At 38.5% G+C, this 27,368-nt stretch overlaps 1 protein-coding gene across 3 annotated transcripts in view; it reads left to right on the plus strand.

Moving 5' to 3' along the window:
* il1rapl2 (interleukin 1 receptor accessory protein-like 2) overlaps positions 1-27,368 on the plus strand; it is a 397,523-nt gene that overhangs the window by 364,889 nt on the left and 5,266 nt on the right. For all 3 annotated transcript variants that reach the window (XM_081611918.1, XM_081611917.1, XM_081611919.1), the window contains 7 exons: positions 1,118-1,263; positions 17,645-17,785; positions 18,788-18,848; positions 20,827-20,936; positions 26,486-26,631; positions 26,720-26,797; positions 26,879-26,995. In XM_081611918.1, coding sequence (XP_081468044.1) covers positions 1,118-1,263; positions 17,645-17,785; positions 18,788-18,848; positions 20,827-20,936; positions 26,486-26,631; positions 26,720-26,797; positions 26,879-26,995 — 799 coding nt within the window. The remainder of the gene's footprint in view (positions 1-1,117; positions 1,264-17,644; positions 17,786-18,787; positions 18,849-20,826; positions 20,937-26,485; positions 26,632-26,719; positions 26,798-26,878; positions 26,996-27,368) is intronic.

The following is a 27,368-nucleotide window of genomic DNA, read 5'->3' on the forward strand; positions in this document are numbered from 1 at the left end:
GTGTTTTCATTGCAGTTTTGAGAAATAAAACCTTTTCAAATGTTCAAAATTGGCATATTTCCGTTAAGCGATTTCTTCATTTTTATTTTTTAAATCTGCAATTGCGCAATTATGCAGTCCATGGAAATGGATGGATGGATCAGTAACTTTTATCTTAACTCCTACTTCAACTACTTTTGCTCTCCTCCATTGCTGACAGTGGAAGACGGCATTAACACTTAAAGGGAGTTTATTTTCCAAACAGATCACTCCCACTGAATGGGTCTCAGACCTCTTAGGCTCGGGACACTGGGATTAAAGTCTTAAGTGAGAAATAAAGTATTTTTTTACTGAGAATAGTGAAAAGGAGCAAATATAAAATACTACACAAGCCTCTGTGCTTGTCATGGTTGCACTTTGCAAAAACTCCCATGGGGTCTGAGGAATGTGTGTCTCAGAAGCTGGCAGGTTCATATTCTGGCTTTAACCAGCATACACTGTACTGAGGAGGGAGAAAAAAAACTTCTGTGGCATTACTGCTTGTTTTTTGAAACAAGTTGGGATTCTGCTCTGGGAGTTTTACCTCAAAAATTCTGCTTGGTACCAAAATACTTGGTTAAAATGGAAGAAATGTTATATTGTTGCACTGCTTTAAAAATCCCTCCAAAAGTAGAGGACATTGAAAACGGCTGACAGAACGCCAAGTCACAGAGCTTCATCGGACTCTTGCTACTGTACGTTCAATCAGAAAGAAAGTCCACAAGTTCACCTTTGATGGAAGGTGAACAAGAAGGAAGCAGATGCTGCCTAAGAAAACCGGGAACGTCAGTCTGAAGTTTGCGATAGAGTGTAGCTAGAGAAAGAGCCAGACTTCTGGAATGTTTTTTGAACAGAAAAATCTTAAGCACTTTGTGGGTGAACATTTTTTCCTTCACTTTTCTCCACCATTCAGTACCTCTACGACATTCCTGATGTTCGGTGTGTGATATGGTGGTTTTATAAACTTATTGTCCCACGTAAACTAGTCCTTGTTCCCAGCAGGTGGCTCAGATCTGGACAGCCTTATCAGCAGCTTCAAGCGGAGAGGTTTCTGGTGACCGATGGGAATTGAATCTGTGCTCCGTTTTTGTCTTTGCAGGATCTTGAGAGAACATTTAGGTGAGAAGGAAGTGCAGGTGTCGCTGACGTTTGACGCCGTGGAGGAGGCAGATCTGGCCAATTACACCTGCTACGTAGAGAACCGCATCGGGAAGCGCAGTGGGAGCGCAATACTGCAGAAGAAAGGTACAGATCTTGCTTTTCTCCTTCCCTCTTAGCTTGTCTTTGCTGCTGCATGAGGTGGACAATAAAAAGGCTCTTTGTTTACAAGAAGAAATCTGTCATGTCACAATTACCAGAGATAGTTTCTGCTGCCTGGAGGCGAGTCAGGTTTTACTTTCTGTTGTCTGAAAAAGGTCAGACAATTAAGTTAGTAAGTTCCTCTGGAAAGATTGGAGTTGGGAAGTTCATGTATTTTTTTCTTGACATTTCCTGCATTGAATAAAGAGAAATTCATTCACTATGGTAAAGACATAATAATAACAATAATAATAATAATAATAATAATAATAATAATAATAATAATAATAATAATAATAATACAAAAACAGTCAAATAAAATGTCTTTTTTCTTACGACGGAGTAAAATAGTAAAATAAAATGACCAGAATAAAGTAATAAAATTATGAGAACAAATTTGTACGAGAATTAACTCAACATATTTAGAGAATAAAGTCATAAGATTACAACCATAAAGTCGTACGAGAATAAAGTTGTAACATTTTGACTTTATGAACCATAAAATAAAATGTTTTGATTTTGTTTTTAAAACCTTTTTTTTTCTTAAAATCCAGGTTATTCCCTAGAATAATATACATTTTAATGTTTGTTAGACATAAAGGCACCAAGGGAGCTTCATGTAGCTGAAGCTTAAATTAATCATTTTTCAGAGAAACTATCAAAAATTGAGGTAACACTTTATTTAAAGGGGTGTGCATAAGACTGACATGCTTTAAATTGTCATTATTTACAAAAACATGCAAAGTTGGCATTTTTAATAGACTTTCAATGCAACTTTTAGAGCAACTTTGCATTAAAAGTGTCATTATTTACCGAATGACAGTTCATGACAACTGTCATAAACATTCATAAAGACTTGTTCATGTTCATGACAGTGTCATGTCAGTGTTATGCACACCCCTTCAAATAAAGTGTTACCAAAATGGATTCCTAGAAACAAAAATCCATCAATAACCGTTAAATATGCACACCGTCACCTTGGATCAAAACATTGGCTGACCTTTATTAATGTTTAAGATTGTCTTATATTGCCTTTGCTCTTGGTTATAAAATCCATTTGGAGATAATTAAATAACACATGAAGTTCAATCTCTGGTAATTATCTGGTTATCACACTATTATTATCTAAAACTGACTCTTTAAATATGTAAAAAGTTCTTTCTAATTTATTATCCAATATATTTTATCTAATTTTTGAAGTATTATTGAATTGAACTGAAGCATTCACCTGTAGTCGCCTCATGTCCAAGCTGTATTAGTCTGTTGGTTTGTATTTTTGGCTCATTTTAATGAGTCCAACCCGTTTCTCTGTGAGATAAACACCGCGATGCATTCAGGAGCTCTGCAACTTTCGCGGTGCGTTCTCCCTAAAGCGGCGCTTTATTTTTCATGCTCGGCCCGGGCTCGCTAAATATAAACCCCCGTCTGCTCCAGTTACATGGGACGTATCAGATCCCTCTTCACGGTTCTGTTAATGAGGCGTGGCCCTCGGGCTCCAGAGCCAGCGCCGCGTTCCTGGCCTGATAAATATTTGGAGATGCAAAGGCGCTTCCGAGGTAATTAAGACTTTAAACGCGTGCATCTTGTGGACTTATCTGTGAAAGCTTGTCAGAAGCTTGATTTAGGTAATGTGGAAGAGCTGGACCTGAACAGAGAGGAAGTGAGGCGCCTGAACAATCGGTGAATCCATCTGCAGACAGCAGGAGGAGGAAGGAGGCGCGGGCCCGGAGGCGCGAGCCCGGAGGCGCGGGGCCGGAGGAATCTCGCTTCGTTGGCCGCTCAGAGCCTAAAGTGGAAGAAACACCGGAGGTTTTATGCAACGAAAAGTGGATAATTGTGAATTGAAAGAGTATTAACATTGTTTTCATAGCCTTTTTAAAATATAAAACCTGAAAAGTGAGGTGTGCATTTTTATTCAGCCCATATTAATCATAGTATTTTGTGGAACCACAATGTTTGGCTCTCAGATATTTAGGTTTTCTGTCCTCCAACTTTTTTCTGGAAGCTGAGAATTTCTGTTCATTCTCTGTAAAATAATTCAGTCATGAGTTGTGGAGAAGATTTTATTCCAGATGGGTTTATTTTTAACCTAAATAAAACTTTTTTTAAAAATAAAAGTTTTTGGTTAAAACAAGACGAAATGTGGAAAAGTTAAATGGGTTTAAGAGCTTCTTTAACGGTAAAACAAATTAGCTGCTGCTTTAAATATGCATGAGGATGCAACTTCCTTTCATGCCGCATCTTGGTCTCCATCTGGCGAACAGAGCGAACAGGCCGGTGTGAGTCAAAGTTCAGCAGTAAAAAAAAAAAAAACTACAGAGACAGAGAGAAACTCAGAGTGTTAGAACAGTGCTGGAGAAGATGAGTTGTCACAGTTAGCTCAGATCTCTGAAAGAAAAGAGAGCTGGGTGACTGCCCTCCGTATGAAGCATAAGCATGTCGGGACGAAAAACGCTGGAAAAGATAAACAGGCAGAGAAGCAGTGGGAGGCAAAGCAAGGCAAGAAATCAGAGAAGTAGTGCGGAAAGATGCAGACGGAGACAAAGTTTGGGGAAATAAAAGAGGAGAAAAGTGACGCAGGTGGAGGACGGCAGAGGGTTAGAAACACATCTTTCTCTTTAAACATCTGACTCCCGCCGCATTGCTTTAGAAACCTAATCTGTCTTCTGGTACTTACCCGGCACCAGAGGGACCAACACCCCGAGGCACTTCCAGAGGGGGTCGGGATGAGAGTCCTGGAGTTCTCATTATTCTCAGTGTAATTACATACAATCGTATGCATGCATGCTCACACAGCCAGAGCTTTAAACTAACAAACAGGAAGCTTCACTCCAGGGTACATGTGTTACTGACAGAAAAGTGTTGGAACATTCCTCATTTCTTCATACTGACTGAGCTTTAAAAAGCATTCTTAATCAGTCTTCAGTCTACATTTTCAGCTGATGTGGTTTTTTCGCTTTCACGCTGCACTGAGTCAAACGAAGTTTGTTCCAGATTTGTGGTGCGTAGAAGCTGAATGCTGCTTCTCCAGGTTTGGTTCTGGTTCTGGATGCAGAGCAGAACCAGAACCAGAAGACCTGAGAGGTCTGGAAGGATCAAGCAACTCCAGCAGATCTTTAATGTGTTTTGGTGCTAAGACATTCAGTGATGTATAAACCAACAACAGTATACTTTTTTTAAAGTGTAACTAACCCACACTTTATGTTTCTTTTTGTTTCTGTGAGAATTTTGACATGTTTGTGTAAATTGATTTAGTTCGGCAGTATTTTGCCGAAAACATTCTCAGTGCTGCCCCCTCTGGCCAAACCGTGCCTAAGCAGTTGAACTAAACTAATTGATAAAGCTGTTCCCCTCCTCACCTGTGGTGGCGCTGCACCAAGAACCACCCAAGGAAATGACACAAAAACCTCTGAAGAAGCGCTCTTCTTCATGAAATGTAAACACAAATGTAGCGGCGTCAGATTTGTAGGATTGTTGTAGGATTTCTCTTTTGTCTTTGGTAAAAGACCACCACCCGACTCTACCACCAGCGTGTTTGTTTTGGTTGTATTTACCCAGAATTCCCTGCTCCGCAGTCAGTTTTCTGCTTTGGGAGCGGTCTCCGGTCTGCTCGGCGTTCACATGTGGATTCGAATCAAACCACAGTTCACTTCAACTGAACCGAGACCGACGTTTTTAGTCGGACCAGAGTTTGACGATGCATTCAAATCTCCCCAAACAAATCAGACTTTTTAGGCAAACGAATACAGAGGGCTAAACAGGCCTCATTATCCGCTGCACCCTGACGTGACCTTGATCAATAGCTCAGACTGGGTTCTACAACTAGTGGACTCTGACTAAAATCACTCTGTTATGATTCTTTCTTCTTGTTTCTGCTTTCCTCTAAATTATTTCTTTAAATCCTAAAACCTCAGAGATGTCTGAAGATACACAACACTGTAGAGATATGGTTTGTCGCTCTTTTCCCCCCCTAATCCAAATCCTGAAGAATAGAAGTCTCTTTTTTTCTCTTCTATATCTGCTCTCTGATCGTTTTACACTGAAAGAAAGTGAGCAGCAGATAAACGCTTTAACCTTGATTTAACTCCAGCTTCAAAGCTGAGCGAAGGCAGTGCAGTCAGCGTGTGGCTCATTGAGGACTTTAGGTCTGCTGGTTTCTCAAATTTTCACCCTGTAAACCTCAGACATGGGGAAATTGGACATATACTACAGCTACATGAGGGGGTTTTATATAATCGCCTTTATTTTAGGCTGAAAATGACAACATAGAAATTAGATTGTCAAAGAAGGTTCAACAGAGTTCAGCTAGAAGGGGTTCAGTAAACCTGAAGGCAAAATATAAAGAGGGACTTATTTATATATTTATAGTATTTCAGGGAGAATAAAGTAACACAAATGTGATTTAAAGCAATACTAAGAGAAATAAGGAAAACATGTTGGGGTTTTTTGTTTTTTTATATTTTAGTGTTCAGAAACAAGAACTTCAGACAAGTTTATTTGAAAAGCATTTCAGCAACACAGCAGTTCATTGTGTAAAATCATAATACAGTAAACAATCATGAAACAAGCAACAAACATTAGATTTTGTCAAATACCGTCAACAAGATCATCAAGAAAATACACATCAAATATGCTGATCAATCTTTCACTCACTACAAATCAATGGCAATTCTAACCAGGTGGGTGTTGAGCTTTGAAATCAGTGTTTTTCTTTGCAGTTTTCTGGAAGTTTGTTCCAGATTTGTGGTGCGTAGAAGCTGAATGCTGCTTCTCCAGGTTTGGTTCTGGTTCTGGATGCAGAGCAGAACCAGAAGACCTGAGAGGTCTGGAAGGTTCAAGCAACTCCAGCAGATCTTTAATGTGTTTTGGTGCTAAGACATTCAGTGATTTATAAACTAACAACAGTATACTTTTTTTAAAGTGTAACTAACCCACACTTTGTTTCTTTTTGTTTCTGTGAGAATTTTGACATGTTTGTGTAAATTGATTTAGTTCGGCAGTATTTTGCCGAAAACAGTCTCAGTGCTGCCCCCTCTGGCCAAACAGTGCCTATGCAGTTGAAATCTCTGTTTAAAATGATACAACCTATTCAGAGCTGTGAAGACACTGTCGCAGTAATCAATGCGATAAAAGATAGACATGAATGAGTTTCTATAGATCTTGCTGGTACATTAGCTCTAATCTTGGAGATGTTCTTCAAGTGATGGAAGGCCGACTTTGTAACGGCCTTTATTTGTCTGAAGGTGCAGGTCACATCACTACACCCCGATTTCAGTCAGATCTCTAGTTTCCAGCTATAACACAAGCTGTATGCTGACTCTAGGACGTTCCAAAGATATTAACTTCAGTTTTGTTTTTGTCCAGCTGGAGAAAGTTATGATTTGTTCAGATTTGTTCAAATATTTTTTTGTTCAGTCAAAAATGTTCTCATAATGAACCAAATCAACTAGTGTTGCTGAGACAAATATTGCTGAGTGCTTCTATCTCACCATGTTGGGGCAACTGCTGTTCAGTGGCAATAATAGTGATGTTGTAATCCAAAGGTTTTGGGTCAGATTTCCTTCTTGCACATGTCGATGCAGCTCTGAGCAAGGCACTAAACCCCAAGCTGTCGACCGATCTGCATGTTTGGTGCATGAATGTGTGCATTAGTAAGTAGTCACCATGACTAGATGTAGATAAATGAAGTCTGCTTGTAGTTTGATCATTTTATTAGCTTTCAAAATAAAAGTTAGCTTTGTAGTTGTAAATGACCTCAAAGACAGATGCACCTGCTTTTCAGCAGTTTTAGAACAAATGTAGACACAACTTAAAAATATTTCAAGTTTGAGCATAAATTCCCAAATGATCAGTTTTATTAATATTGTATTTTCCAGACTAAGTGGCATTTTTTCTCATAGTTTGGCTGATCCTATGACTTATAGTCCAGAACAACTTACATACGACTTTTTTATCTTCAAGATGCATTTTTTTATATAATATATTCCAGAGTGATTTATAATCCAGAAAATCCAGTATTTACAACTTGGTGCAGAACGCAGAAATATATTTTTGATTTATGTGTTAAATCTTGTCTATTTTAGGGGGAAATACCAGCTACATTCTACCCAAAACGTCTGCTTTCACCATTCTGTGACCGAAAAGATCTGCTCTGCATTTCTTCAGAGACGCACTAAACACACATTTAATGCAGAATTGTTGCGTGCTGAAAAGAGCAGCCTGGCTGATTCACGGGATTCAGAGGGAGCCCAGCGTGTTCGACTGAGGCTGAAGGCGCATTGAAAAACCATAAAAGGCGAATATATAATCAGCTTGTTATGTCTCTGCTGGAGATGCTGCTTTCTTTGGGTTTAGTCAAACAAACAGTGAGTGTTTGTAATTTTCCCACTTACAGAACTTTGATACAAAAAAAAGAAGAAAATCAACCTACTCTCTACTCTCCTAGCCACCAACTCCTTAGAATGACTAAACCCGTTCAGACAGGCAAGGTCTTTTACAAACTTTCTCTTCTTTCTGTGTAAAAGTTCTCTAACTGGGCCAATTGTTCCAGATCCTCCTGCCTAAATCCTTGGAGCTAATAGGGTCGCATTTGGGTCCCTGAACGCAACACGGCGCCCCTAAACAAAACAGGAGTTATCCTAAGTTAGCGCACGTTAGCAAAGCTTGATTTCATTCTCCGAGTGTGTGTGCGTGTGTGTGTGTATGCGTTTGCGTGCGTGCGTGTGTGTGTGATTGAATTAGGATGTGCCCTCGCTCTGCACTGACCCAAGGTAATGGCTTGATGCAGCCGTGTTGCACGCATGCACACACACACACACGCACACCTACGGTATACACACCGTCCACTTATCGTAACTGACAGAGCAGAAAGAGCTGCCCTCAGCCACCATGACGGGAGTCTTAGCAGAGGGTGGGGGGGGCAGGAAGGGAGACGGACTGAAGGAGCTGACAGGAGAGAGAAAGTGACAAACTGGTAGGACAGATGGGGACATTGTTCCTCTGATGCCGTTCAAAGTTTTGTGAAAGCTTTGCCGAGACTTTTCTTCATCGTAGGTTTTAGGATGATGGAGCAAACTTTGTTTAGGACGGTTACTGAGGGCGTTCTACTGACGTGGCATGACAGCTGGGACTCCACTCCCAGTTGAACAACGCACACAACTCGTTCTTGATTTTTACTGGTATTTAAATGGAAACAGGCATCTCGCCTGTACAAGAAGTTATAAAATATATATTTTTTAAGTCCAAACAGTAAGGCATTCTCATTGAATTACAAATGTATTTTCTAACTATGCACCAGTACAGCACACGTAAAACACCAGCAACTTAACAAGCTTGGTCAAATATGTAAAAATAACACACATTTAGTCTGTTCAGTCAGTTCAGTTAGGAGGTTAACAGCCCATGGAAATTAGATGAACTGAAACTGACAATGAAATAAGATAAACTGCAGCAAACAGTCTTTCAAATGTTTCAGCAAGTGCAATTAAGAAATCTAATTATAACGTAAAATAAATAATAAAGCAGACTGAATAGATCTGCTGTCATGGGTCAGGTACATTGTCAACAATACCAACCTAGAATTTTTTTTCAATATCGGGACTCATACAGGTATTAATATCAGATCAGTACATCTCTGGTTATAAGTGAAATACAGTGGAACTAGTATTTTTTTTTTAAAAGTTCAATGTTTAGTAATTATCTTAAAACAAGCTCTTGTATCTTACTGAAATGTTACTTGTAAGTTAGTTTTTAGCATTTCAAGTGTACTAAGATATCTGCACTAGAAACTAGACAAATATACTTACTAAGATTGTGTTTTTGCAGTTGTAGCTCTTATGCCAGGGTGGTAAGAAGAAAGCCAGAAGATTACCTGTTTACAGTTTTCAACTGCAAATATGTAGAGCCAGCTCCTTTGGTCGGATCAGATCAAGATGTAACTTTCTGGGTTGCAAACTTTACGTTGTGTGTGGGATATAAATAAGACAGCAAATCACCCTGAACATGCTGACTATGCAGCATCATGGTGGGCGTAGATGTGTCCGATAGGATGTTTATTCATTTCACTGAACTCTGATCCGGAACCGCTCAGCATTCTGGGGGATGTAGGCAGAACAATGTTTTTAGTCGCTCAACCTCTCACAGCTACGAAAAGTTTGTGGCATCAAATAACTCACTCACTCTTTGGTTGCTTAGCAACAATCTGATGAGTAACTTGCGCAGCAGCAGTTTTAAGCTTCTCCATCGTGCCTCATAACTGTTTAAAACTAAATTTAAAAAAACAAGTGTGTGGATTTAAAAATGTGAATGAAACAGGAAAAGTCAACACCAACATGGCAGTATTCTAGATATAAAAAATCAATAATTATCAATATCAACTGCTATAAAATGCTTTTTTCATGAGTAAAAAATGGAAGCATGATCCATAAAATAAAGGTAAATATCTGTTATTGATCATAACAGCAACATTAACATTGGATATCGATATCGGCCCAAATTATTGTATTAGTTTGTCCCTAAATTCAACCTTTGTTTTTCTAACTGAACCTGTGTATACTTTGGGCAACAAAATACAACCTGGTGGGTGTGTGTGCAACATATCAGTTTATTAAGTAAAATGCAAGCATTGAAGAATATTGGCTTTTGATGACACACATCCATACTGATACTGTGTAGAACCAGGAAACATCTCCTCCTGCAGCTCAGCTGAGGAATATTCCCTATTGTTTTTTGACATATTGCTCAATAAAACCAAAAGGGAGAAAAAAATGAGTCAGTGGGACACAAAGTGAAAGCTGTGGAATTAATTAAGGTGCTGGTCTGGTGTTTGGTTCTGATTCGAAGGGAGGAGGAAAAAGTTTCTCATCTAATTGAACTTTCTTTAATCATTCTCTTCCCCCTCTGCCCACAGACACCAGTTCACCTCCTCTCTATGTGGCGGACGAGTAAAAAGCACGGTTAAAAATCGATTTTAAGGTTCCGCTCGCTCTCGGGTTTCAGACGAAGGTAGTAAGTCGTTACTAATGGAAACTACCTGACAATCGTTCATGGAGCGGGGGGAGGTGAGGAGAAACAGATTTCTGAATCTGTCTCATTATCAATGCAGACATTCTGAGGTCATTTTACCACACAGCAAATGTTTGGCAATTAGTTACATTTGCTGCTTTTCTTACCTCTGCTTGGACTGCTTTTTTTTATTCCCTTCCTTCTGAGCTTTAACTCTGAGTGGAAGCGATGAGGCTGGTGGAGGTAGAGTTAGAGAGACGCCTACTGGTCAGACGTGGTAACATCATTTCCTATAGTGGGTAACGTGAGAAACAGGAGTGTGTTACTTTAAGAGAAATCAGAACCTGCATTTCTAATAAAGAGATGAATTTAGTGTCTTCTTTAGGTTTTATTGTTATCTGTCTCAGTTATTTTCTATCCAGTTGATTCCGTAATATAAAATGACATGAAAATTAAAACATGGAAGAAAATCAAAGGTCAAACTTAAAACTAGTCAGTTTATATACATATAAATGAGATGTAAGAGTGAAATCTAGCACAACCAGACTTCCAAATGTCTGGTCGACAAAATGAGATCTGAGGCTGAATTTATTTATTTATTTTTTTTTACTTGTTTCATTTTTAAATGACTATTGAAATTCCTCCCCGCCACCCATTTTAACCAACTTATTTTACTTTTTGTATTAAAAATCTTTTGCTATCAGTTGTCACTGTTGCATTTGCCTCAGTTGCCTGATAGTGGTGAATGTGGACATGTATCTAGTAGTGGGGCTTTTTGTTTGTTTGTTTTGTTTTGTTTGTTGTAAACAAAAAAGAAAATACATGGAATAAAAAGTTTCTTTTAGGAAACAAAATTTTAAAAAGAAAATGAAGCTAATTGATAGATATAGAGTTATGTCACTTAACAAAATTAATTACCCAAATTCAAATTTGAATGGAAAAAAGGATACTGAATCTGTTTGAACTGAGGCACAAAAAGAGAAAGATTGCAAATTCCTTAAAATACCTTAAAAAAACGAATCATCTTAAAATTTGTTACCTAAAGCTTTTTAATAAAGCTAATGTATTAGCCATGTCCTCAGACTGGCTTTCTCTTCTGTTTTAATTCAGTCATTTGTTTAAATACAGAAACTCAACTTTGTATTTTACAACAGTGTGATGGCTCTCAGCTGTAAAGAATTGCACACTCCTCCAAATTGCGCCTACAATGTTTGACACAAGCAACATGTTTTAGCCTTCAGTTTAAATGTATTGATCATTTTTGTCAAAGAGAAAATTTGGCTTCATATGAAGTGGTGAGCAGGAATAAAACACACAAGCAGCGGCTCTGGGTTCATGAAACAAACAAAAAAATGAACGTACTTTAGTGATTTGGTGCCATCAGGTCACATTGACAAACACAAACTGTTAACCTGTAAAGAAAACTTGTTCACCTAAAAACAACAATTGTTCTTTGCCAAAACGTTTGCTGTCTCAACTTTGTGCATGAAGCTTTATTTATTCTTCTTTTTCAATCTTTTGGTTTTCTTTTTGTGCTATGATTTCATATTACTACAGACATGCATAGAGCTTATTGGAGATTCAAAAACTGACCACAGGTGTGTGTGTTTGTGTGTCTGATTGTTTCATTTGGCTCAATGAAACCTGGAAACATGTTCAGGGTGTGCCTGCTTCTTTCCCAATGACTAGACTACAGCACACACAAACACACACGCACATCCCCCCCCCCCCACACACACACACACTACTGACTGTGGCTCTTGAAGAACTCCTGTGTGGGTCATAAAACAATAAGCAGAGTCGTGTAATAGTCTCAAGATATGACATTAAACTGAAAAATGATTGCTATTTCCATATTTTCCACATAAGAATTGCAAAAACTAAAATGGCACAATGGCTACTGAGGTGTTATGTTTTTTGACATAATTATCCCTGTGTTTAATTGGCTTGTTAGTAATGTTCATAAATGTTCCAGGTCCTGAAATAGTAGGAAACGGCTGTTTGAAGACTGAACCTGTTTTTAAACCGATGCATGTCTGAAAGTTGATTACATTTTTGTGCATTAGCACCTAAAAACGTCGGGGTGTTGTTCAAACCCAACCTGACTCTGGATTAAGTGGAAGATAATGGATGATATTGACATTTGCTTGTTGGTCTGAAACATTTAGGTAAGAAAAAAACAGCAAAAACTTGAAGAAATAATGCAAAGATAAAATCTTACCATGTGTTTTTGGTGTAGTTGCTGGTGCAAATATCTTCCTGCAGTTGCAATAAGGCAAAACTAACTTACAAGAAACTTTTTAGCAATATATTTGAGCTTGCTTTAAGAAAATAATTCCTTAATATTGATGGATAAGGTCTAGTTCCACTGGCAGATCATTTCACTTAGAACAAGACATTTTTCACATGTTATAAGTGAAATAATCAGCCAGTAGAACAAGAGTTTTTTCATCAATATTAAGGAATTATTTTCTTAAAACAAGCTCCAACATCTTGCTGAACAGTTAGTTTTGTCTTATTTCAAGTCTACTAAGATATCAGCACTAGCACATAGACTAAAATACTTGGTAAGATTTTGTTTTTACAGTGCGAATGCTTTTTCAAAGAACAGTTCTCCTAAATAAGTCAGAAAAGGAAGTAAATGAAAGTAACGTTATTCTGAATTTGGTTAAATTAAATTATTCATTTGAAATGTCAGTAATGCATCATAATCATGTCATCAATTGCCAATTGAGACATAACACCCACTGTTTTTACTTCTAAAACAATTGTTCAGTTAAGAAGAACTGATGCATGTTCGGACTTTAAATTCAGTCTGGATTTTAGTTTTTACCTGTGAAGACTAAACTTTGAGGTCTAGTTCAAGTTTGGCCGTATCAAAATTGGCTGGATCTTTCAGTACGGTACTACTATGTTCCCCGTTATGCGTCTCTTTGCTATTATGATGTTTTTTTGTAATAAAATGTACTTGTATTTATTTTATTTGACCATTTAAACAGGTTGTATTCAACTTGTTTGTGAGAATTTCAATCACAGCAACAAAATTAATATACAGGTCCTTCTGAAAAAATTAGCATATTGTGATAAAGTTCATTATTTTCCATAATGTAATGATAAAAATTAAACCTTCATATATTTTAGATTCATTGCACACCAACTAAAATATTTCAGGTCTTTTATTGTTTTAATACTGATGATTTTGGCATACAGCTCATGAAAACCCAAAATCCCTGTCTCAAAAAATTTCCATATCATGAAAAGGTTCTCTGAACGAGCAGTTAACCTGAACATCTGAATCAACAAAGTAACTCTAAACACCTGCAAAAGATTCCTGAGGGTTTTAAAAACTCCCAGCCTGGTTCATTACTCAAAACCACAATCATGGGTAAGACTGCTGACCTGACTGCTGTCCAGAAGGCCATCATTGGCGCCCTCAAGCAAGAGGGTAAAAGACACAAAGACATTTCTGAACCAATAGGCTGTTCCCAGAGTGCTGTATCAAGGCACCTCAGTGGGAAGGAAAAAGTGTGGCAGAAAACGCTGCACAATGAGAAGAGGTGACCGGACCCTGAGGAAGCTGGTGGAGAAGGGCAGATTCCAGACCTTGGGGGAAGCAGTGGACTGAGTCAGGAGTAGAAACATCCAGAGCCACTGTGCTCAGGCGTGTGCAGCAAATGGGCTACAGGTGGCGCATTCCACAGGTCAAAGGTCAAGCCACTTTTGAACCAGAAACAGCAGCAGAAGCGCCTGACCTGGGCTAGAGAGAAGCAGCACTGGACTGTTGCTCAGTGGTCCAAAGTACTTTTTTCGGATGAAAGCAAATTTTGCATGTCATTCGGAAATCAAGGTGCCAGAGTCTGGAGGAAGACTGGGGAGAAGGAAATGCCAAAAGGCCACAAGTCCAGTGTCAAGTACCCACAGCCAGTGATGGTCTGAGGAGCCATGTCAGCTGCTGGTGTTGGTCCACTGTGTTTTATCAAGGGCAGGTCAATGCAGCAGCTATCAGGAGGTTTTGGAGCACTTCATGCTTCCATCTGCTGAAAAACTTTATGGAGATGAAGATTTCATTTTTCAGCACAACCTGGCACCTGTTCACAGTGAGAAAACCACTGGTATTACTGACCATGGTATTACTGACCATGGTATTACTGTGCTCAATTGGCCTGCCAATTCTCCTGACCTGAACCCCATAGAGAATCTGTGGGATATTGTGAAGAGAAAGTTGAGAGACGCAAGACCCAAAACTCTGGATGAGCTTAAGGCCATCGTAGCATCCTGGGCTCCATAACACCTCAGCAGAGCCACAGGCTGATGGCCTCCATGCCACATTCAAGGCTGCAAAAGGATTCCTGACCAAGTATTGAGTGCATAACTGAACATAATTATTTGAAGGTTGACTTTTTTGGTATTAAAACACATTTCTTTTATTGGTCGGATGAAATAGGCAAATTTTTTGAGACAGGGATTTTGGGTTTTCATGAGCTGTATGCCAAAATCATCAGTATTAAAAAGACCTGAAATATTTCAGTTGGTGTGCAATGAATCTAAAATACATGACAGTTTAATTTTTATCATCACATTATGGAAAATAATTAACTTTATCACAATATGCTAATCTTTTGAGAAGGACCTGTAGTTTCTCAGTTAAATAAGCTAATAAGATACGAGCTAATTCAACTGCAACGTGAGTTTCTGATGAAACTTTAGAAGTAGTCGTGTTTTATTATTATTCAGTATTGTCCGTCCATGCAGACACATTAGTTTTGAGCGTTTGCCTTATGTCATTGGAAACATATCACTGTCTCGTACTGCGTTAAGGAAAAGTCCCAGCTGCAATCTGAAATGTGGATATGGAGCAGAATTCCTCGCTGTGACTGGAAAAAATCGATAAAATGTGGTCGTGGAATGAAGTGCTTCCAGGAGAAGTTGGGGACGAGATGAGCCGGCGTGTGTTTACTTGCGTGCATGCGTGCGTGTGTGTGCGTGTGTTTGTGTCGGATGATGTGGTGGTGGAGAGGGAGGCACAAATGGATCATATTTCCCAGGGTGTCATTCACCAGCCATGTTCCATTAATCTCCCATACACTCATATTGCCTATGAAGGCACTATCATTCACTCACACACACACACACGCACGCACACACACACTCCATCTGAGATTGTGTCTGAAGTGTCGACGTGATTCCATAAAGGCATGGTGTTTTGTAATACAGCAGAAGTTGTTTGTGTTTTTTTTTTTTCTCTTATAATCTTCGGTTTTGTAAAACACAAAATCGTTTGAATGGTTTCACACAGCAAACATGTCAGTGTCAACACACAACACAACCGAAGTAAACAGGGAAAACATTTCAGTATGTATGCACTGCAGATAAAACACACAACAGGACATGCAAAGTGACTGTTCCTATAGAGAAACACTGTGACCCAAAACATCAAGTCAACTTTGAGTGTTTGTTACAGAAGCTCCAACAGACTGAGTGGTAACACTGAATCTAAAGCTCAACACAAACTGTGCAATGTCAGAAAACATGTGGGACTTGATCACGTCACGCTGTGCTAGCTGGATCATTCTAAATCTGGTTATGCAAACTAGAAAAACAATTAGGACTTTTTATTAACTTGGCAAAATAAAGTGAGACAGTCATGACCTGTTCTTGCTGACAAGACAAAAAAGAAAATCAAGAGAAAAATCATCAACTGTTGGGTTTTTTTCTGGGGGGGAGTTAACTGGTAAATGTCTTAGACTCTTAAAAGGGCAATATTATGTATTTTCTAGGCACATAGTATCATTGTATAGCACAATTAATTATGTTACCTTCAGTTGTTATACAATGATGTATATAACCAGCATATAAAGTCAAAGAAATTAGACTTTATAATGTATTGCTTTGAAATCAGGCCTCTGTCTCTTTAAGAAGCAACTGCTCTTTCTGAAACTCCGCCTTCAGGAAGTCATCACAACATGGCTCCTCTATTAACTCTTTCACAGAGTTTATACCAGCGTTTTACTGAGAAGTAGCTCCTATAATGAGCTCAGTAGATGCGCAGTTCCACCAGGTGTTTGCCAATTGCTGTTGGCTATTCTGAAGGAGCTGAGTGGCGGGGGGTGGGAGGGAGATTAGGCGGATGATCTGAAGGAGGAGGAGCTTCATTCTGAAAGGCGGAGCTAGGTCCACCCAGGTGTTTAGCCCAAATGAGTGGTTGCCATGGAGATTAAAGGATTTCTCAAACACATCACACTCCAGGTCTGTCTTGATGAGGCAATAACATAACATGCTGAAAAAGCCTATCGAAATGGAAAGTTCTACAAAGATTATTGTAGAGATTATTTCTCTACAGAAATCATGCTGTTTTATTAAAATAATGTGCGTTTAGTTTGCCGTTGATCAGGTGAACCTGAAAAATCTAAATACTTTTCTCTCCCCCACCAGAAAAATGCCTGGACATCACTGATCTAAGGGCTTTGCAATTCAATACTTGTGCCAAACAGGAAATGACTTGAAATAAAAACGGACAAAGCAAAACATTATGTAGATAAAATTAAGCAGTGACAGTGTGTATATCACTAGCACCACCACTTCCATTCAGGAAGTGATAGTAATCTCTTTGGGGTAAGAAGGGCTGTATACCTATCTTTATCTTTATCTTTATCTTTTTTTTAAAGCGTTTCCTGATTCAAACTCATTTCCTCCCATGCAGCCATCAAGGACTGCCTTCTCTGACCTCCATTTAAAGCATTGAGTGGATTGTTCATTTCATCTTTCATCATGAACATTCAAACTGAATCACTCTTATGAAAGACACAAATATCCATAATAGACAGCAGTCGTTAGCTGCTGGCTGATTTGACCCTCGCTTAACAACCTGTCTGCTTTCTCTTTGGAGAGTTTTCTGCTTTAGTCACACTGTTCCTTTTATCTGTGCTGCACCGATAGGAATGATTGGCGGTCTCTGAATGATGCTTCTAGAGGCGGCTGTGACTCATCAAAAAAATAATCATCCCAACTGAAAAGCCATTATTATCAGATTCTTTTTTTTCTTTCTCTTTTTTTTTTTACGACTGAAGAAGATTCTGCTTAGAAAAAGGGCCACTCTGAAGGGAATTGAAGCTCCTGCTTATCTGTTTCTGAAAGTCAGGTTGCCCTAGATACCCTCAGGTGTTAGCGGAGTAGTTTAAGAAGGACGGAGCAAAGTAAAGTCAGAGAACACGAAAATAAAAGCTTTTACCTGTATTTATCTCCCACTTCAGCTGGAATTCCTCAGACTGTTAGCTGATAAGGATCTCATGGGCTGTGCGTTCTCTCCCCGCTGTATCTCTGGCAGATATGTATCGCCTGGAGCTGGCGGGCGGCCTTGGGGTCATCCTGCTGTTGCTGGGGATCCTAACCGCGCTTTATAAGTGCTACAACCTGGAGATCATGCTCTGCTACAGGAGACACTTCGGGAGTGACGAGACTGAAGATGGTGAGCTGCTCGGCATTCCTCCGGGGGATTCTTCATGGAGTTTGACGGGAAACTCTTAACCTCTCTAAGAGAAATGCTAAAGTAGAAGCCAGAAGCTGTATAACTGACTGTATAATTTCACATTTTGAAAATAACTTTGCTCAATGGAAACCCGGCACCTTTTATTGTCAATAAAAAGTTTTGTCATTTGGATAAGGTAGCTTGTCGGTCATATCAAAATTGGATTATTTCACAAAACTACAACGGAAACATTTTGTTTGCATCACACGAGTTAAATGATCAACAATCGGATGTTACTACTGCCAAAAACCATGAAGAAGACAACAGGAAGTGGTTGGACGATGAATGTTGATGACTTATTGAGTGAGCAAATGTATACAAGTTTGATTTTAATTGTGATTCCTAGTTAATAGAGATACCACAATTGTGAAATTGTGTTTATTTTTTGATATTAGCGGAAATTTGGCGCCATTTCCATTACAAGGGTGCACAAATCTTTGTTGACATTCTGCTAATGTGGAAAAACATAAATTTGCAATTGTTTCTTCTGTTAAATAAGAGGCATAATTAAAGTCCCGCATTAATAAGTTTGTTCATGTGACAATTATTTAAAAATCATGCGTACCATCATCCTCCTAGTACTTCCTCTGTCTTCTTCCTCATGGTTTAGGCCAGTATTAAGATTCGGTTGTTGATCATGTGACTCATGTGATGTGAAAATATGTGTTTCCATTGCAGTTTTGCAAAATAAACCAATTGCTATATGGCCAAAAAAAAAACACCTCATCGTAGTAAAAAACTTTTTATCCAAAGACATGAGCTTTTTCTAAATTGTCATGTTTCCATCAAGCAAATTCATTTTCATCATTTCAATTTGCAGTTTTGCGGTCAGTGTAAACGCCAAATGACAACATTTTGCGTACATTTGTAACAGAAGCACATCTAGAGAAACGCTGGGTTTGAGTCCATGCAGTTTGTCTTCATCATCTTTTCTCTCCCCAGACAACAAGGAGTACGACGCCTACCTGTCCTACACCAAGGTGGACCTGGACTCTTTGGGCAGGTCAGACGAATACATTTGAATTAAACAGTATAATACCTTTACAACGTCCACTTTATTCAAATAAATTAAGTGGATATAGCTTTCCTTTTATTCACCTACTTATAAGCATTTTGAGGACCTAGTTAATTTGAAATCATGTGAAGAATGAGTCTATTTTCAGAGCAGTAAAGCTCTTATTAGCCACTTTTTTTATTCCATGGGCATTTGCATACATGAAACTGCACCATGAGTGAGTGGTATGTTCATTTTTGATAAACCTCACTGTTAGTTTTACTGAGAAACAGTTAGAAAGCTATCAGTGCTCTCTACATCTTCTGTTCAAGTTTAAGTAAGAAATGAACCAAAAAGCAGAAGCCAGGAACTGTTCCAATCAAGAAGTTTTCTTTTTATAAAAGTAGTTTCAAGTTATTAAAATGTCTCTTCAGAAACATTTGGGGTTTATTACATGTACAAAAAATAATCTTTGGGCTGTTTCAGTAATTACATATTATTCAGATTTATTAAGTTAACTTGTATCAAAATTGTACAAGTTAATGTTAATTATCAGTTCATTTAATGACAACTGTAAAAAAAAAAAAGTGAGGCAATGAGTTTGCACATATTTTTTAAGTAAGGAGAACTAATGTGCTTTGATGGTGAAGAATAAAAGTTAAAATTTTCACAAAGATTTGCAAAAAAAAACGTTTTTTAAAGCGCATCAGCTCTGGAGCTTACAGTCAGAAGTTTACCATTTCATTTTGGGTGTTTGATACTTTATTTGAACTCATTTTGAGGGGTAAAATGATCACACACCAAGCAACTGGGATGATTATTTAAAAGAATTTGATGCACAAGTTTGAACTTTTTATGGATTTTCACTCATCCATAACGGGTCAAAATTATAGCCACGGCCTCAAACATACACACACATCCCCAGCGCTTCAATATTTGACCACCTCTGAATTTTGTTAAGCTTATTTGAGTCGATTTTCAGACTCCAACCTTTTCAGCATGCGCTGCAAATTTTCAATAGACTTGATGTCAGGGATTTGTGAAGGCTAGTCCAGCCTGCCTTAAACGTTAAACATGATGTTTTGGTCTCAGTTCTTCTGCTGAAATAACCAGTTGTATCCAGGTTTCATTTGTTTAGCTTCTCTAAAACATTCTGAACAGAATGGGCCTCAGCACCTCTGGCAGTAAACCAGCCCCACAGCATGATGCTGCCACCATCAGGCTTACTCTCAATACTCTTTGTAAACTTCACCTTGAATTCTTCACACATAACATAAACTAATATTTTGCAAGTGCAAGAGTCTCACCTTATATTGCATAAGAGATTTATGTTTCTATTACCAAGACCAATTTACCCAAACTACCATAGCCATCTGATGGAAATAAATATAATATTTTAATAAGTAAAACATCTAAATTAAACTCAGGCAGATTGAATGTTCGATTACAATTTTTAGGGTCAGGATTCCGTTCAGAAAAGATTTTTAATTCAGAAACCAATTTTACTATTCAAACGGTCCAGGGATTCTGTTTGCCTAAATGACGTGACTGACAAAAGAAAATACACTGTATAGAAAAATTATTTACAACAAGTTTATAAGGTTCTATACTGTATCAAATTCTATCATTTTATTTTTAAACGAAAATAGGTTTGGCATAGGCATAAAATTCTGTTAGGTTAGCTTAGTTTCGCTGCTTGGCTTCTTAGATAAAAAAATAAAAAATAATAAAAATACAATTTTCCCCCAAAAAATAGAAATTTTGCGCACTTTGAACTGATTCCGAATTCCTAAGACTAGAATTTGCAACTCTCTATTTACTTTTTTTTCTGCACCTCTATTAGACACTGACTGTCACATTTTCCCTGCAGAACCAAACTCCCAAACATGTGAAGTAGCCTTTTAAATAAGTGGAGCCGTGAGCAGTGGCCCCAATGTTTTGTATTTCAGTCTGCAATAATTTTTTCTCCGTTTTTCTCTCCTGACAGGACGAGCAGCGACGAGGAGACCTTTGCTCTGGAGATTCTACCGGACGTTCTTGAAAAGCATTACGGATACAAACTATTTATACCAGACAGAGATTTAATACCCAGCAGTAGTAAGTATCATTCCATTTATCAACCTCCTCTCTCTCTCACACACACACACTCACACACTCTCTCTCTCTATAGGTCACTGTAATCCCCAATCCCCAGAATTCATCAGTCTGTCAGAATAAATAAAAATGTGTGCAGAGCTTCATCACAACGCACTTACTGCTGAACTAATCTATCTCTGTCGGCTCTCAGGCGTACATCACATGCACACAAAGAAACATATATACAGTAGTTTTCCTACTTAAATGAAGCTTTATCTAACTTTGAATCAGAAGCTAATGTTCACAACATTTGTCTGTCTTTTGAGGCCACGTCAAATTCTCAGTACGGGCTTCGGAGTCCAAACAGGACTGCATATCACTCATATCACAAACGGTGCAAAAATTTACAAACACTTGTTATATGTATATAATGTAATTGTGAGTAATTTGCTCTCGTTGGTTCTGCAAAGTCCAGTGTAAATGAAATGAAACCCAAAATGTCCGACTGGCTTCATTAAGAGTCAGTTTGTTTTTAAAACATACTGCCATCAAAGACAATATTCATTTCCACACATTTAAACCCAAACAAAAGGTGTGAATTAATCTTGAGGTGTGTTGATATTGGCATCTCATTTGAACCGAGATTGTACTGCAATAGTTTTATTGTCTGATTATCTTGATAGATCTGTTATTGTCAGGGTTGGTGTGATGGCAGCCGGGCCATTTTCTATGCTAATCCACTAGATTCTCGTTTTCCTTCCCTGCTCCAGTTGAGAATTTCTCCCATTGAAGTGGATTGTCTTTGGTGGAATTTCTATTGGGCCAATCAGCGAAATGGAAGAGGAGTTGCGAACGATTACATTGATTTTTTGTTTATTTTAGAATTGTAATCTGCCTATAGTTGTAGTAATGGCAGTGAATGAAGCCGTTCATATTGCGTTGGCCATGCCTCCAAATATTGCATTTAACATTAACAGCCTTCTTGTTCGGTTCCATCCTTCTCTCTTCGCAGTGGAGGATGGTTGTTTACAGCGCAATCAACTACTGGTAAGCTTAATAGCATCGAACTGGCAAATTACACATGACCAAATGTTAGCAACTTGGTAAAATTTAAAACCTTAGAGTCTATGCATCTAGAAAGCAGTCGTTTCTTAATAGCATCAAAAGCAGCACACATCCAGGTGGCCAATTACACGTGATTTCACTTATTCAAATATTTGTAGCTGTGCTATATATTTGATCTTGGTCTAGGCAAAGGAAAACTGTATAAAAGTAGTTCAAGCTTAGATTTGAAAATTGTGTAAAACAGGCAAAAATGCCAGAAACCATAAATAAAAACTTCATGAGCTTCATGTGATTTAATATAATAAATGTAGGCATTTTTTTCAACTGCTTCAATAATATCAGTGTGTGGAAAATGTCCAACATTGTTCCTTGAAAGTAGATAAGTGAGGGAAGAGGAGTAAAGATGAGATTTTAACACTTTCATACTGTAATGATGAATATAAACAGACATTTGTATCCAAGGTCTGATGTCAGCATGATTCCTCTATATTATTATTATTATTAGAAAGTTTGTTTCCATAAGATAAACCTCAGCTATGCTGCAGGAATCATAATCTGACTGGGACTACAAGACACAGCACCCTGACTTAGAGTTGATCATAAAACAGAGAGGAATGACAGGATGTTTCAGACCCAAATGGAGAAAGGAATTTTATTTTTATTCTATAAACAAATGATCAAAGAATAACCCACTTTAAAAGTTCTGGACTTGTACACTAAGTCCAGTATCAAAGGAGATTCATTATAGCTGCCAGTCTTTTCTATTATTATTATTACTATTATTTAGAGGTGTGCCGATCGATCGGTCACCAATCGTAATCGGGCCGATTTCCATGAAAAAGTGTATGATCGGTGATCGCCGATCACGGTCTCTTGTTGCCGATCACACAAACCGATCACCTGCATCTCATTTCACAGCCTGCTTGTGCAGCTGGTCTCCTCTTTCCTTCACACTGCGCAAACGCGCAGCAACACATCCTAAGCGATGTGGAACTATAACGCACTGAGTGAATGGGGACCTTTGCGTGTTGCGGCGGAAAATTGAAGCACGTCAAAATGCATCAACACGACGAATCTAATATGGCATAAAAACAATGCCATACTTGACGGAGTTTGGCTACATCGAGGCTCACTGCAGTAAAAATGACATACGGAGGATCAGATAGCAGGTACAAACACTCACCCGGATTAGCATGACGGTCAGAAAGCTAAACAAATAACCCGCAAAATTATTTAAGTCTTCGAGCTGCGATGTAAGATGCTGGTTCTACTCTCGCTGTTGAACCTCTGCTACGCAATACAGGTAGTAATATTTCACAGATGGAGCGCCGCTTCTGCTCCACCTGGTAATGACTCTCACACCGAACCTCTGTTTGAAGCTGCTGCATCGAACCTAAAAAAATACATTTTACATACGTATTAAAACTTTCGCTGTCCTAACATGAGACAGATAATCTCTGAAAAAATATTCGATCTCCTCCCTGTTCTGCATAATTACTCCACTCAGTCAGAAACAGCCACTCAGAACTAGCAGTAATCAGCTAGCCGCCATGCTAACAGGAAGTTTTCATTCAGTAACTCTGGATTGTTTATTGTAATGGATCCTGTATTTGCCTTTGAATGTTAAGTTTTATACTTGAACTTTTTGGCAATGTTGAGAGGTTTTATTTTGGCTCTTTGCATTATTTAGCCTCTTCAGAGCCTTCATATGTTATCAGTCTGTTAAAGATAGTATTACCAATAGCAGTACAATTTGCACAATGCCTGTTTTGTTTAGTTTTCTTCTTGGAAAAAGTTATTAAAAACAAGTTTTTGTCTAAATTAAGGTGAATTCATGGTTCCTTTTTCCACATAATGTAACCGGTAGTGTTTATGATAAAAAATAAATAAATAATAATTATGTGATCGGTATCGGTGATCGGTATCGGTGATCGGCCCTCATGGGTGATCGATATCGGCAGGAAAAAACCTGATCGGCACATCTCTACTATTATTTCTTTTGATGGAAGTCACTCTCCGCTCTAATGGGTCTATACCTCCAAACCAATTTTCAAATAAGTTTACTTTTTAAAACAAATACCTACTGAGGCTTTTTAGTTGTAAAAAAAATGCGTCAAAGACAATATTCATTTCCACACATTTAAACCACAACAGGTGTGAATTAATCATGAGGTGTGTTGATCTTGAACCTTAGTCCAGCAAAAATAAAAAAATAAGAGGAAATCTGTATTGAGGCAATGTTTTTACAGCTATGTGTTAATTATAAACTTTAGAATTTCAAGTAAGACGTTTAAGTGTAGTAATCCTTGAAATGATTCCATTTATCAAATAGGAAGAGTAGTGGTGATCCTGAGTGACCTGAAACAGGAAAGAAAAGGTCTTTATATTTTTATTCAGTGCATGTAAACGTGGTTTAAACTTGACAAAATAAAATAGTCAATGTGCCATTACTTTTAGTCAAGTCATCAGTTTATGTTCTAAAAGTTCCAAGAAAAATGAATTCATAGTCAATATAACTACTGTATCACAAAGTAAAAGCCCTTTGCCCTGGTTTTACTATTGATTTACAAATAAACATATATTGCCACTTAAATATGGCTCTTGACAAATAACGTTGCCCCACATAGTTTGCGGTTAGCTAAATCTAGGTTCCTAAGAAAAAAAATCATGAAAAAAGTCTGAGAGGTTTCACTGCTGCCCTAAAAACATCCCTGAAACAAATGTCTGCTGTTCATAAATACACACACACATCGAGAGGAACAGAGAGCATGAGTGTGACACCGACCAAGAAAGAGCGATTTGCCATTTTTTCTTTTCTCTTTTCCCAGTGTTTCTTCCAAAGCCGGTGGCGGAGCAGACCTTAAACACACCATTCAATTATCCAGCCCACTTAGCGCCTCGGAACGAACACGAGAGCGCAAAAATAAATAACGAGAGCAAAAAGAGGTGGCGGCACGGTCACTGGTCTGTGCTGTTTTATTAATTGATTAACATAATCCTCACAAACGGAGACGGGGGGGGCGAGAGAAGAGCGGGGGGGAAGAGAGAGAGAGATTAAACGAGCGATGGAAGAGGCAGGGAAGAAACGGGCTGAATTCAGGGATGTTCTGTACTATTTGTGCCTCTCAAATTGAGCGTGAAATTGCAATGTGTTGTTGGAGAGTCTCTGTCATTAATTCAGTTAGCAGGTGAAGATGTGACAGAGGAGAAGGGAGCGATACAGAAAAAGGGGGGAGATCCTGTTGTCCACGGACGCACAAAGACAAACAATAAGCAATCTTAACGTTACATGTTGCAAAAACCGACACGGAGAACGCTGCAAACAACTAACTGGAGATGGGCTGTAAACAGGAATAACTGTATTTCTATAATACCAAATGCAGCCGCCTCAGCCCCTGACCCCGATATGTTTTCCATCAGCAAAATGCTAAGAAACCACTTCCTGTTTGGTGTCAGTCAAAACATCCATCACAAGGGGTTTTGTCACGCAAGTCACCATGTCAGTTATTCAGTCATTCACTACCTATGGTGGATGTCCTTTGGAAATCAGGCCGTGGGAGGAAAGCAAACAAGAAAATATAATGCTTTAGGAGAGGATTCTTAAGGGGTGCTCTGATCTTTAAATAAAAAACCCACACCTCCAGGAAGCAATCATTTCTGAATATCCAAGGGCCCAGACCCTCTGGACAAGGGGCTGGTCTTTACCAGCCTTACTGTCACCAACATGTCATAGGGCCATATTCTGGAAGTCCATGTATTGGATCTTCCAGAATAATCAAATGACTCAATGATAGAGCATGATGACTTCATTGGCTAGATGGGTTATGTTGAGGCAAGTCACTTACAGCTGCAAATTTCACACCCATACTAAGAGCCTAACATCAAGCACATCCTCTAAGCCAGTTAGTCCTACATTGAACCTCATGCAATGTGAAGTTTATTCATCGATGTCGCAGTGCATCAAATGTGACCAAAAGTTTGATTCATTGAACTGTCTGCTAAATAGTTGCTGAACCTTATTCTGTCATGATTTGACACTGGAAAACATCTGATTCTGCATCCATAATCAAGAGGTCCGTTAGTTTCAAATCATCTAGTATGCCCCCTAGTGGTTGAGAGTAAAGAAGTCAATCATGAAGAGCAGCGGTTGTGTCAGAATGTCTCGCAGAAGCACAGGACTCAGTGATCTTGACTTAGGTTCAGTGGGTCTTTGTACATCACTCAATCAATCAATCAAGTTTTTTTGTATAACACATTTCAGCAACAAGGCAGTTCGAAGTGTTTTACATCATAAAAACACAAAAATACATATCATATTGTTGGAACCAGTGGCTACATGAGGGAGGGCTTCGATGTCACAAAGGTTGCGGTTGACCAAAACACTCCACACTTTTCTTGTTAATCTATGTGAATTAATGGATTATCATTATAGCTAAGATTATTCCTTGTGGATCTTTATTGTTGCTCTGCATAAACACTCCATATTCTCTCTCTCTCCCCATCAGCCTACATTGAGGACTTGGCGCGTAGCGTGGAGCAAAGCAGACGTTTGATCATTGTTCTGACTCCAGAATTTGTTGCCAAAAGAGGCTGGAGCATCTTCCAGATAGAGACACGTCTCCACTCCATGCTGGTTACAGGAGAGATCAAGGTGGGGTTCAACCTGACGCATCTTTTCTTGTTTGATTCAAGTGTTAAGAAGGTCCTACATGCTTCTTCCCTCATCATCGTTTGCCTAGGTGATCATGATAGAGTGCGCAAACTTGAAGAATGTCATGAACTACCAAGAGGTGGACGCGCTGAAGCATACGATCAAGGTATGGAGATCACGGCATTTGATGGAGGACAAGAGCTGCAGAAGTGACATCATCACTAACGTTTGGTGTTCTTCTCGGAAGGTCTTATCTGTTATCAAGTGGAGGGGTCCAAAGAGCAATGAGCTGTCCTCCAAGTTTTGGAAGCAGGTGGTCTATGAGATGCCGGCTAAACGCAGAGAGACTCTGTCCAGACGTCAGGTAGCATACAATAAAAACTAAACCACGTTTCTGACATTTTTGTTGTAAAATATGCAGCTTAAGAAATGTACAATTCTGCACTGTTAGGATCTTAGTTGGGAACACCTGACATATTCAAGTCTGTAGTTATTCATACTATTGGTGGGCATTTATCATATAGTTTATCATGTATCGTGATTCGTTTCTTATAAGAATCTGATTCATAGTTATCATAAAACATTTAATTTAATACAGTTTAAAAACACTCAGTAGTTCATCAATCTGTTGGGATTGATTGCTTAACTATTTTCTCCACAGTTTATTCAATAAAAGCATAGATAAATCTGAAAACACAGTTACTGTGTGCAGCTTAGTGATATAAATCACACTTCTT

The sequence above is a fragment of the Poecilia reticulata genome, chromosome 10, assembly GCF_904066995.2.
Source record: "Poecilia reticulata chromosome 10, P_reticulata-male-v2, whole genome shotgun sequence".
NCBI lineage: Eukaryota > Metazoa > Chordata > Actinopteri > Cyprinodontiformes > Poeciliidae > Poecilia > Poecilia reticulata.